A 13,973-nucleotide genomic window follows, 5' to 3' on the forward strand; every position below is an offset into this window, starting at 1 on the left:
CAAAAGCATCTTTTTATTTATTAAAAATCGTTCAATTCAATAACCGGTCTAGTAGTTTGAACGAAGCGCAACCCACTCTTCCTTTTCTTGCGCATTCAAAAATCATTGCTCATTATAAATATTTTTTTTTCCTACATTGTCTCGGAAGTTTTCTGATGACTTATCATCACGTTTTTTGTTGTTTTTTCACATACACACACATTGATTCGCGTCGTCGACAGACAGTTACGAGCAACATAAAGAAAGAGTGGTTATTTACTTGTAACACCTACGTAATTTTATTCTTTTCAATTTATTGATCAGTTTATCATTTATTTCATGAAGCAAAAAAAAAAAACAGAATTACAGTTGGTTAAAATTGAAAAAATAAACTTCAGAGGGTTCCTATTTGAGAGTTCTCGCAATTTCTATTAAAAAATTCTTTGGTGGTCTATTTGTCACCCACATACGGTTGTTAGCTACTTGAAATAAAAATTTTTGGAGATGCAAGATTATTACGTGAGATAAAGTTTGGAGAATTTGATTATTATTTGTTAATTGGTGTTGACGATTTTTAATGAAGAATTTTTTCTTGAGGCTAAGGTTTCAATTAACTTAGGGAATCAAAAAAAAATTTTACGAACTTAAGGTTTTTACGTCAATATTTTTAATTCTAAAAAAATACATTTATTTTTGAAAATTCAATGTCAACATAATTTAAGAAAATTACTTGACTTGAAAGTCTTGCTTTTGTTTTAAAAAATTAATTAATTTAATTTAAATTAAATTAATTAATTAAAGAATTAATTTCTACGAAATACTTAATTTTTTTATGTAAACTTAAGGATCTTAAATTATAACTTAAGTTGTTAATTTCATGAATCATCAGATATTTTTATTGAAGCTTGTTCATTAGCTAAAAATTGAGCTGATTTGAGCTCTTTTTTTATATATTTTTAAACAAATTTCAGTAAAAATATCTGATTATTCATAAAAAAAATTAACGACTTAAGCTGATGACTTAAGATCCTTAAGTTCATCTGAATATGTTACACGTTTTATCGTCTATGAGGAAATAAATAATTTGTATGGCTTAAATATTAAAAATTCTTAAGTAAAAATATATTAATTTCAAATAAAATTTATAAAGAAATAAATAATTTTTGTGGTTTAAAAATTAAATAAAAATTTATTTTTATTTAAATTAAAAAAAAAATAAGTAAAAATTTATTTTAATTTTAATTAATTTTTTTTATTTTTAAACTGAAATAAAATTTTATTTTTTAAAGCATGAACTTATGAACTTATTATTATTATTTTTTTAAAAAGTTTTTGATCTTGAAATTAATTTATTAATTTAAATTTTAATTTTAAAATTATTTAAATTTATTTTAATTTATAAATTTTAATTTTTAAACAGTAAAAATATCTTAACTTAAAAAAATTTCATAATATTAAATATTTTCTATCATCGCTTCTTCATAAAAAATGAATTAAAAAAAATGATTAATACAAAAAGTAGTCCATCAAGAACTCTAACAAAAAATGTCACAAAGAAACCCTTCAATAAAAAATATTTTTCTTTTGAATTATTGTCACTCGAATATGTGTGGTTGGAGGTCTGTCGGCTTGTCATCAACCATATACATAAAATCTATTTTATTATTAATTTCAAAAAATATATCAAATTACGATTAAAGTACATTCATCTAATTAAATATAATGGTTTGTGGTGTCATGTCGATTGAATCCTAGATAATGTAATTTTATTTTTCTATTAAAAAAATTCTATGCGGTTGACAATAAATTTTTTTGTTCATGCTGATTCACTTAAATTACTTTTACAACAAACCGAGCCCAAAAAAATACGACGATTTTGTAATAAAACCCAAGAGTCATAAACATTGGAAAAAAATTATTATTAATTTTTTGTTTTTTTTTTTCGTCGAACCGCAATATATCGATTTACTCTTTTTTTGAGTGTTTGTAAATTGTAATCGACCGGAAAGAATAATTGTCAAAGTCGTAAAATAAAGTTTTGTGTTTTTTTTGGCAAATTTGTGTTGAAAATCATAATTTTTTCTAGAAACAAGTCAGACACATAAATGAGTCAACCTTATTGATTTATTTGCGGTGAATCTTTTTTTTTTTTTGAACAAAAGAAAAATTGTATTGGGACGTGGTTTAGAATAAAATGTTAAGTATATGTTTACAACAACGAGAAAAAACACAAAACAATCAAATTAGTATAATTTTCTGTTCGGTTTGAGAATCATAATAATAAAAGATTCGAATAGTATAAATAATATTTTGTTTCACATCCGCCGCGCCGCGTCGACCGTGTTTGATATGATATTAACGCTCATTATTGTTTGTTATTTTATATTATTATGAGGAACCGAAAAAAGAGCGACAAAGCCAAATTATTACGATTTTACGCACCATTGCATTGCCTTTTCTCGTCTCTCTCTCGCAACAACAGAAGGAAGTACCGAAGTTCATCTGATTAATTTTTATTGATTTGTGAGACATTAACGCAATTATTGGGAATGATTGATGATTTACTTTTGTGTTCATTTTCGTGCTCGTGCATATTCAGCAGCAACAGCAGCATAAAAGTTGAAGTTAATTAGCATTTAGTCCATGAATGAAGGAGGATGGAAGAATTTCTGGAATTCAGAAACAAAACAGGATTTTCTTGACATATCAAAGTACATTTTTTTTCGTCGTCGTCGTCTTTGTATAATGAGGTACGAAACAACAAACTTGATCGTTATAAGTATTATTAATCGATTAAGTTGATGTCTTTCCGTTCTCTTCTTATCTTTCAGGCTTTCAAGCAGAGAGACGACGGCGTGTGTGTAAAAATACTTGATTAATGATAATTTATATCTAAATGGAAAGACGGACATGTGTTGTAATCACCTTTATACGGATCCACAATTTACTTGTGCAAATATTATTAGCATCTCCAGCTAGCATTGATTGTGTATTCAATTTATTATTAGAAATTAGCGATTGATTGGCAAGTCGCGTCGTTACAAGTCTGTCATGCGTCTGCGAGCCTTTGGATATGTAGTTAAAAGCGTGTGCCAAATGCAATGAATAATTTCCAATGATTTATATAAAAGTGATCACATTCCAATGGATTATCTTCGTATTAATTTTAATGGCAGGCACGCAGGCAAAAAAGAGACATTTTACATCGCAGCAATAAAATATGTGACATAACCTGTTTAGCATATCTATATGTTGCATCTTGTTAGTTTTCTGTTTGAGTGCTATTTTTTATGCAATTTTATTCCCTTTTTAAATTTAACTTTTAATAACTAAGTTGCGAATTTTTATAAGAATTTTCTAAATTGACATATATGAAAAAGTTTTCATTAAAATATTGAAGAAACAGAACTATAACCAACGAAAAATGAATCAATTTTGGTAAAACATTCTGAAAATGTTATTGAAAAAAAAAATCGAAAAGTTCTTCATGAAAAAGTACAAAAATCTGCAATTCTGGTATAGTATACGAAAGGACATAATCATTAAAAGTAAAGCTCCTAATAATTTGCATGTCCTTTTGTTCATTCATTTTTTCTTCCGAAATTTTTGAGAAAGGAAGCATTTTTTTGTTGAAAAGAACGATCGGCATCCGTTCTTAAAGCACTAATTTAATACGTTCACAAAAAGAAGTTAAAACAATAAAATAATCGAATTTATTTACGAAATCATAAAATTTAAGTTTCCTTAAATTGCTTATAAATTGAATCTAATAATGTGTAAAGAGGAAGACCTTGGATCGTCACTGGAAAAGTCGTCACCGAAGAAGTAACAATAAAATAAACGTGGTTACGAAATCATAAAACTTGAATTTCTTCAATTTGCTTATAAATGAAATCAAAAGAAAAGGAGTTTAAGAAGAGTCGAAAGGAAGTTATAAGGCAGAGATACATTCTAATTCGAAAAATTGATGGGAAAATCGTTGCAAAATATATTGGTATGGATTGGAACTTACAAATGCTGCCTTCCAAAAATTATGCCAAAGAGTTCATTTGCCCTTCTCTTAAAGAATCTACTAATATGACACAGCAAATAGAAAAGAAAATGTCACCAAATGGTAAGACTCAAGCAATCTACAAAACTGAGTCGATCACAATTGTTTTACATACTTTTTCAGCAGTCAAGTATATTATTTATTTTCAAGCTAAACTAAAAATAATTAAAAAGACAAGACAAGCAAGTTGACATTTTCTTATGTTTTTCTTTTAAAAAGAAATAATGATAAAATTATTTTGAAATTTTGTTCAATATTTAATTTAAAAATAATTAAAATAATTTCAATATGATTTAAAGTCTACAAAAAATGAAACAAGTAACGATTTTGACAATTCTTTCAAAAAATCGCACCTTAAATTCAAATCTCGTAATTTCCTTTCATCCAATGGCGTCAACCACGTGTTTTCGCTAGACAAAAAGTCGCCTAATCAACATTGTTCATTAATTTTAATTTATCGAAATCATTTGATCGAATACCTTGCCAAGAGCCAAGAACTTGAGAATTTTAATATTTTGACATGTCAGATGACATTCTTCAAATGAACTCGTGATTTACTATTTACTACGAGTTACAACTACTACGCGTTGCATCACATGCCAACGAACGCCCGAAATGCAAATGCACATCAATTAGAGATTATTATTACATGTCTTCATTGTTTACCATCCGCTTGACGTCAAACAATGGTAAAAGCGAAACAGCAAAGAGTAATAATTAAAATAAGTTTATTGTTTCATGCGCTTAGTCTTCGCTTATTAGTTGGTACCAACAACAATTATAACAAGGAATAAACCATTTCGCGACAAAAAATTTTTTTGCTGTTGCCTAATTAAGTCAGTTTCATAAAAAACGACAAACCGATCGGCTGCAAGAAATTCTAATCAGCTAAATTTTTTTTTCTTTCGTGAAATAAATTTATTTAAACACTTTTCGAAATTTATGACGGTACTAAAAAAGTATTTAATGCACCTGACTCAAATAAAATTATGTTCGTTGATTAACAAAAAATAGTTTCGCCAAGTGCCAAAACCACAAAATAAAAGAAATAAAAATTTAAATAGCTAATTTTCATAAAAATGTAATTAAAAAGTGGCTGTCAATGCGATCTTCTTCTGAATTCCTTTTTATTTATTATTCATATTTTTTTTATTTGTCTTTGACAAAAAATAATAATAAATAGAACAAAAAAAAAAGTGTAAAAATATAAATTTTCGATCACACGAAACCTGTTGCAGCCAAAAAAAAAAGTTAATCCGCATTTCTTCGTAAAAAAAATTATCTTAAAACCTTTTTTATTAACTTTTTCGGGTGAAAAAAGAAAAATTAAAAAAATATTGAATCAGACAGATCTTCTTCTTAATTAGCTATAAAATATTTACTTCACATAAAAAGTCGTGTGACGGAAAGATTTAGGAATTAGTTAATTTATGAAGTCATAAAGTGCTGTTTGTTATAAGAACTGAGTGTATAATGATTAAATTTTATCGTTTCAAATGAAGTGTGGATAAAATAAAGTGAACGACTAAAAAAAATCACGCGAGTATAAAATTAAATTCAATCATGTCGCACTTTGTTTTATCTTTTATGTTTATAATTTTTTTGCATCTTTTTTTATATAAAAAAGTTATAAAATAAATAAACGGACACGCAAGCGCCGGTCATAAAAATTTTATATTTACGGATGTGAAGTGTTCTTCGGATGTTACGCAATCTTTTTTATTTCCTGAATGTCATTTGAAAAATTATGAGTCTTGTAGAACATTTTTTATTGTTCTACTTTCAATTGAAGTTGAATCAAGAAAATTTGCTTGAAATCATGAGTCAAGGTATTTTTTTCAAATTTCATGATTTTTTGTTGAAAAAATTTTTTTTTAGGAAATCAAGTCTTTTTTGGGACAACTCCCGTTAATATGGTTTGTACTGGTTGTTACACTAATATTACGACAGTTTGTCAGAAAAGGGCGTCTTCGAGAACAAAATGTTGGGCATGGATTTGTTGTTTGTGGGGATGTTGTTGTTTGCCAATTTGTCTCGGTTGGTTTCCTGAATATATTCACACTTGTCCAATGTGCCAAGCGCATTTAGGAACTTATGCGGAAAATTAATTTTTTTTGCTGAATATGAGAAATATTTTCTCTAAATTAATTTCTTCATATAATTTTATTCTTTATATTTTTTTTTTGTATGAAATCTTAACAAAATTTAATAATTTTGCAATTTAAAAATTTTATTATTATTTTTTTTTAATTTTGAATAATAAAATATTACACAAAAAAAAATATTTAATTCTTGATTTAATCAAAAATTGGTTTTTTATCGAAATAAAATTTCATGAAAAAATTTTTAAATTTGACAGTTTTAATTTAAAATTAAGTTTAAAAATCAAAATAAAAAATTAATTCATTAATATAAAATTAATCAAAAAATATAAAATTTTTGGAAAAAAATAACGAATTTAAATCAAAACAAAAATTTATTATGTATTTTTTTCAAATAAAAAATAATTTTTTTAAATATCAAAATATAATAAAAATATTCATATTAATAATTAAAATTAATAATTGAAAATTATTAAAAATATTAAATATTTAAAATTAAAATTATTAAATATTAAAATTATTAAATATTAAAATTATTTAAATAATTTTTGGCTTGAGTATAAAATTATTTAAATAATAATTTTTTTTTTAAAAAATTTTAATAAAATAATTTTTTATAAATATTTAATTAAATTTTTATTCCAATATTTTTTTTTTTTTTTGTAAAAACATACAAATATAAGAATATTTTATATTTTTTTTACTGCAAAACATTCTCAACTAACGGATGTTTCACAATCTTTTTTATTTCCTGAATAAATAAAATATTACGATTAAAAGTCATGCGTTACCCCATAAATAAAAATTTCTCTTTAGTCATCTCATAACATTCCTCAAGAAAAAAATGTCTGACGAGCAAAAACCTTTATTATCACCTGAAAAATCAGGCGATGATCCTCCTTTAATAACGGTTGAAGGAACAGGTATCTTTATTTTTCCTTCGCCTTAAAAAAAATAAATAAATTTTCATAATTTTTTAGAATCTCAAACATTTTTCGGAACAATACCTGTTCACACGACTTGCACTTCTTGTCGCAATACAATCATCACGAATTGCGAAAAACGTCCTTCGTCTAAAACTAAATGTTGGGCATTGATTTGTTGCTTGCCGGGATGTTGTTGTTTGCCATATTTGCTTAATTGGTACCCCGAGTACATTCACAATTGTCCAGTTTGCGATGCGCATATCGGAACTTATCCTGCAATTGAAATTGTTGAGAATTAATTAAAATTTTAATTGATTTTTGTAAAATAAAAATATGCGAATTTTAATCAATGTGCGATTTCTATTCGTTTCGTGGCGATAAATTCACTGAAAATTCCATTTCTTTAACATTTTTTGCATTTCTCTTATTTCTAATCAATTTTAAATGAAATTCAATACAAAAAATTAGCATAAAATAATCGCATTGAAATTCCAAGCAAGTTTTAATAATTTTTTTTTCTTTTTTTTTCAGAATGCCAAAATGATGCATAGTACTTTTATCTCACGAATATCGACGGGATTCCAGAATCGACTGATAGTTTTATCGCTAATTTTCATCCAAATCCTGCAGCAGCCGACATGTCACGTCGCATCGAGCAGCAACAACAAATTCGGCGTGCACATGATACGTTCGCCCGAGTCAAATATCGCGCCGCAAGGTGACGAAGTACAATTTGAGTGTGAATTAAATTTAGAGCCAGACAGACTGGAATGGAGGTTCTTGCCTCAAGATAAGTTAGGTGATAGTAAAAATGATTATATTTACATGAGTTCAAGCGTAAGTCACTTTTTCTTCAAATTTTTCGAACAAAAATTAAATTTTTTCCATTTTTTTGATGCAGAATGGATTCAACATGACACTTAAAGAGCACGTCTCAAAGTTAACGGTAGTCGTGAGTCAGCAAACAGTTGGCGAGTATCAGTGTATTGCGTGGATAGGTGCTGCGGCACTTGCATCGCTTCCGGCGAAGTTGTCACTTGCGACAATTTCCTTGGATGGCAGCGGATCGGGGAAGAATTATCGAACGATGTCGTCGTCACAGCGACGAGGATCGCAGCAACAACAGCTTGTGTGGAAAGTGTCGCCCGGGAATAGTGTCATTATTAAATGTGGCGATGTTGTTTCATTCCCTCCGCCTGTTTGGACCTTTTATAAGTAAGAATTTGAAAAATGTTCAATTTTTTTTTAATCAAAATAATTTTTTGTTTAATTTTTAATTTAATAAAAAAAAAATTATTGAATTAATTAAAAGAAATAATTTTTTAAAATTTATTTTAATCAAAATAATTTTTTGTTTAATTTTTAATTTAATAAAAAAAAAATATTTAATTACTTAATTTATAAAAGCTTTTTAAAATTCAATTAATTTTTGAAATTTTATAAACTTACGAGAAATAAATTGAATTAAAAAATTAGTTTTCAATGAAAAAATATTAATAATTAATTTTTCATATTAAAATATGTAATTTTTTTTATAAAATTAATTAATTTTTTTTTAATTTAATTTTTAATTAATTTAATTGAATAATTAATTTATTTTTGTCAATTATTATTTATATATTTTTTATTTTATTTATTAATTTTTTTCTTTGTTTTTTTATTAAATAATTAATTTAACTATTTTTGTAATTAATTTTTTATAGAAGATAGAAGAATCATAGAAGAAAAAAATTACATTTGAAGTAAATTAAAAAATATTTCTGAAGAAAAAAGCTTTAAATAAATTAAATTTTTATTTTTTTATTCAATTTAATAAATATAAAATAATTTTAAAAAATTTAATTTTTAATTAATTTTAATTTTTAATTATTTCAGTTTTATTTTACTTTTTTAATAATTAAAATTAACAAAAACTTTATTTTATTTTTATTTAAATTTAATTTATTTTAAAATTTTTAATTTTTTTTTTAATTTTATTTTTTAATTTAAAAATTTTTATTTGAAAAAAATAAATTTTAACGTTTTAATTTATTTTTACAGAGACACCGTTGCTGTTCCTTCATCTGTTCCCCAACTTCCATCGGGAGCTTTGATCTTATCTCCTGTCACACAACGCGACAGCGGAACTTATTACTGTTCTGCCGTCAATTCAATCACAGGAACAGATCTTCGTACTCCACAAAATACAACTTTAATAGTTGATTTCCTCTCACGATCCCCTCCAAAGTAAGTTTTATCAAATTTTTCCCTCAAAAAAAATGCTAAAAATCATTTTTTTTTAGATTCTTGTCATCCGTTCCGAAGAACTTCGCAACTCGACCAGGCACCTCCATCATTCTCGAATGTCCTGGCGTCGCAAATCCCGTGCCAAAAATCATTTGGTCTCGTCCCGACAAAGAAATCCCCAAATATCGCGCCAAATATCTCCCGTACGGCTTGGAAATTCAAAATGTCACGGATGACGATCAAGGCGCCTACACGTGCACGCTCGATAATGGCATCGCACCCACGTTAATTCACAAAGTTTTTCTCACAGTACTTGAACCGCCGCGCATCGTCAGTCCTCCGAAGCCAAGTCTCATCAACGAAGGCGACTATTTGGAGCAAGAATGTCGCGCCGTTGGATCGCCCGAGCCCAAAATTCACTGGATGATCAACGGCGACGACACAAAATGGGATCCTTTGGTGAAAACTGTCGGCAATAAATTGTTCATTAGTTCCGTGGAGAAACGTCATGCCGGGATAATTCAATGTTTCGCGAGCAACGAAGCAGGAGAGGAAACAGCAAGCAACTCGTTGCACGTCAGTCCGAAGCAAATTCCGGGAGGAGCGGATGCCACAACGCTCGGATTAGCGCTGACGACGACAAAAGCCGTGAACGAACATTCCGGAAAACCGAATCGCGGGAAGAAAAAGCACAAGAGACGTAAGTGAAATTTTTTATTGATTCAAAATTTTCTTGATTTTTTCGAAAATTTCGGGCAAATCTTCGTTTTCGCTGGGAAATTTTAACTCACGAGGCTCTTTTTCGAGTCCAGACCAAAGATTTTCGTGAGGCAAACGACAATTACGAGCAAGACGAACTTCGAAAGATCCTTTTTTGGGTTCATTTTCGACAAATTTGAATTTTTTGTCGGGAAATTGTTCACATAATTTTGTAAAGAGCTCTTGAGCTTTCGTTTTGAAGAGAGGACATTCGAGACTGTAATCTACGTAAAATACGTTCAAGTCTTCGTCGAAATTCTCGTCGTCACAGAAATCGGGCTCGATTTTTATCTTTTTCTTCTTGGCTTTTGATTTTTTCGATTTTTTGCCTTTTGGCATTTTTTTATACTGAAAATTTAATTTAATTTATAAAAAAATTGAAATTAAAAAAAAAATAAAATAAAAATATCGTCGCCTTCTTTGGTTTTTAAATCAAGAAAAAAAAATTGAAAAAAAAAAATTAATAAATTTTAATTAAAATTTTAATAAAAAATTAAAAAAAAAAATAAACAAAAAAATTATAAAAAATCAAAAAATAAAACTAAACGTGTGTGAATTAAAAAAAAAAAATCTAAAAATTTTAAATTTTTTTTAATTTAATTTTTTTCAAATTTTAAACATAAATTAAAATTTCAAAATAAATATTTTTTATAAATTTCAATCAAATTCCAAAAAAAGTTTTGATTTAAATAAATAATTATTTTTTTTTATTAATTTTTCAGCTGAAATGGTTCCCCCATCAAGACCCAGTGTCACTCGTTTGAACGACGAAAACGTCATGGTTCGATGGAGTGTGCCCTCAAACGACGGTTTACCCATTCAGTTCTTCAAAGTTCAATATCGAACCTTATCAGATCCACAAAAGAACATTCAACGAACATCTTGGATGACAGCAAATGAGGACATTCCTCCTCACGTGACTTCCTATGAAGTCGAGGGACTGAAACCTGATCGTTTTTATCGGTAAGAAAATATTTTCTTAACAAATTTTGAATTTTTTTCTAATAAAAACTCATTTTTAGATTCCGAATTGCCGCCGTTTACTCGAACAATGACAATAAGCTCGGTCCAACATCAGGTCGTTTCCATTTGCAACGCGGCGAGAAACTCGGAGCAGCCAAAAGTCACTTGCCAGCTCCTATTTTATCACGAATTGAGCCAATTTCGGAGACAGAGATGATGTTGCATTGGGAAATGTTGAATCATTCAAGCAATATTGATGGATTTTACGCGTATTATCGTCCCTCGACGAGTGCTGGGGAATATTCGAAGGCAACAGTTGATGGTCATCACGCGAGATCATTCAAAATTGATCATCTGGAGCCCGGAACTGCTTATGAATTCAAACTTCAGAGCTTTACTGCCTCAGCTGCGTCAGATTTTAGCGCTATTTTAACGAAAAAGACATTAAGTAAGTTAAAAATTTTGAGATTTTTTAGATAAAAAATTAATTTTTAACCTTTTTTTTACAGAACCTGCTACTCCTGTACCTCCCTTCACGCCAACTGTCATCGCAGCTTCGGAACAAGCGAAGGCCAAATTCGAGTTACTGCCATTAATTGCAGCAATTGGTGCTGGCACAGTCATTTTCTTCATAATTTCCGTCATTATTTGCTTCACTTTTAAACGACGAAGGAGTTCAATGGATGGTAAATAATTTTTTTTATTCTAAAATCAATGAAAATATCAAAAAAAAAATTTTTTTCTCGTAGATACGATAGAAAATAAAGCTCATCCTGATATCATTCAATCCGACACAAATGGCTTCTCGGGATCTCCGATGCACAAAACGAGTCGAATGAATGGCATGACGCCCCGAATGACGATCACCGCGAATCCTCTTGCGCAGGAAAGCGATAAAGTGAGTTGAAATTTGTTACTTTTAGCGTTAGTTTTCTTTATGTTGCATGTCAAACCCTTTGCAAACTCCCTTTTTGTCTTAACTAACATGACCTTAACATAAAAAACAGCACTTTGTTTGTTTTTATTTTGTTTGTAATGCTAGACTCGCGGTAGATATTTTTTTTAAATGCAATTTCACGAAAAAACAAAACAAAAATCTTTTTTAACAAATTCTACTAACTTTCAATTCCCAAAGAAAAATCCCGAAAAAAATCCAATCCCAAAAATATTTGACTTTAATCATTATTTTTTTGAATTTTTAAATATTTTTAAGTGAAAAAAAATAATTTTTTTAAATTTTTTGACAAATTGTTCTGAAATTTATATATTTTGGAAATGAAAAAAATTTTGAATAAACTAATGTCAAAAATAAATAAAACAAAATAAATTAAATTAATTTTAAAAAAAAAATAAAAAAAAAATTAAAATAATTTTAAACAAATTCAAATAAATTTTAATTAAATTTTATTAAAAAAAAATAAATTAAATTAAAATTAATTAATTTTAAAAATATTTTTTAATTATTTAAAGAAAATTGTTAAAAAAATTATTAAAAAAATATTTTGATAATTAAATTAATTAAATTATTTTTAAAATAATTTTTAAATAATTTTTAATTTAATAAATTTTAATATAAAATCTAATTAAAATAAAATAATAAAATTTAATTAATTATTATTTGAATTAAATTTGTCAAAAAATGAAATAATTAAATTTATTATCACAAAAAAAAATATATTAATGATTAAAGTCAAAAAAATCCCGTGTTACGATCGTTTTCTATGTAAAAATTTGCCTTGTAGATTTTTTTTTATGAAATCAGAAGATGTGAGATTAATACTAAAAGACGTCTCTAAAGCCCATGATAAATTTTTTAAAAAGAATTTTTATCCAAAAAAATAATTTTACGTCAGTATTATCTCAACATCTTGCGTAGAAGTTAACAAAAGTGCAAAAATTTCCTCTTCTATCCTCAAAATTTCCTCAAAATCTCGTCTCTCACTCTATCCTCCTTCCACTAAAAAAAATGTGACATGACCAAAGTTCAAAAAAAAAAAAAGTAGATAAAAGCGTAGCATTGTGTAGATTCGATTTGCGACAGAAAAATGTATTATTCTAGCTTAGAAAAATCAGCGTGAATGTTCTAGAATCGTAATATAATGGAGCTGCGTTTCCTGCCCAACACGATGACGACCCAGACGACGACGACAAATGGACCAACGCCTCCGCCGCCGCATCATCATCATCACAACGGAATTTCGCCGCAATCATCCCCGAGCCCGATGACCATCACTCCAACGGACATGCAACTTCCGCCCTTGCCGCATCGCAGAACGCTCGAACGGAACGTCGGAGTGCGAAATTTCAACAATCTCAACAACGGACACCATCATCAGAACGGAGGCAGCGGCTTAATTCTCGCCACGGACAAAATGATGGATGGGGATTGTGGCGTCGCGCAGGTAAGAACTTCCTCGATGCGTAGATCTAAGAGAAATTTAGTCGAACAGCAGCAGGGATCCGTGCCAAGTAGTCCTCGTATCACGCGAGGCTCTTCGACGGATCTCGTGCAACATAAATTTATGGCGTCGCCGATTCCAATAAGGGCGCACAACGCAAAACGCGCCGCTAGACTAGGTAGAGCTGAAAATATGTCAAATGGTAGCTTAAATAGTATTGAAGTATAGGAGAAAAAAAAATTTGTAAATATTTATCATGAGCAATCATCAAAAGTTAGCTTTTAATTTTAAAGTATTACCTGGATTAATTTAATAAAAAAAAAATAAAATAAAAAATCTAAATCATCCTGTATACTAGATTTTTAGGTTTAACTGAAAAAAAAGAGAGAAAATATTTGAAACTTAATTAAAAAATGTGATATCTTTTCTATCTTAGAATTTTATAAATATTTATATTTAAAAAAAAGATAAAAGTCAATTAATTAGGCAATAAATTTAGGAAAAAATCTAGAAAAATTATCAAAATTGAATTTTTAGGCAAAAAAAAAAATAAATCTCTATTAAAACT

General features: G+C 28.0%; 1 protein-coding gene across 2 annotated transcripts in view; it reads left to right on the forward strand.

Annotated features, from left to right (window-relative positions):
- The window catches only part of LOC134837166 (interference hedgehog-like), a 50,976-nt gene extending 37,340 nt beyond the window's left edge, over positions 1-13,636 (forward strand). The window contains exons 4-12 of one of the 2 annotated variants that reach the window (XM_063852517.1): positions 7,590-7,895; positions 7,960-8,273; positions 9,099-9,284; positions 9,341-9,984; positions 10,766-11,006; positions 11,066-11,454; positions 11,516-11,692; positions 11,756-11,904; positions 13,094-13,636. In XM_063852517.1, coding sequence (XP_063708587.1) covers positions 7,599-7,895; positions 7,960-8,273; positions 9,099-9,284; positions 9,341-9,984; positions 10,766-11,006; positions 11,066-11,454; positions 11,516-11,692; positions 11,756-11,904; positions 13,094-13,633 — 2,937 coding nt within the window. In that variant the 5' untranslated portion in view covers positions 7,590-7,598 and the 3' untranslated portion in view covers positions 13,634-13,636. Of the gene's footprint in view, positions 1-7,589; positions 7,896-7,959; positions 8,274-9,098; positions 9,285-9,340; positions 9,985-10,765; positions 11,007-11,065; positions 11,455-11,515; positions 11,693-11,755; positions 11,905-13,065 lie in introns of both variants that reach the window. The other variant, XM_063852518.1, reaches the window with a different exon arrangement.
- Positions 13,637-13,973: the final 337 nt, after the last annotated feature.

Source organism: Culicoides brevitarsis, chromosome 1 (genome assembly GCF_036172545.1).
Source record: "Culicoides brevitarsis isolate CSIRO-B50_1 chromosome 1, AGI_CSIRO_Cbre_v1, whole genome shotgun sequence".
Classification (NCBI taxonomy): domain Eukaryota; kingdom Metazoa; phylum Arthropoda; class Insecta; order Diptera; family Ceratopogonidae; genus Culicoides; species Culicoides brevitarsis.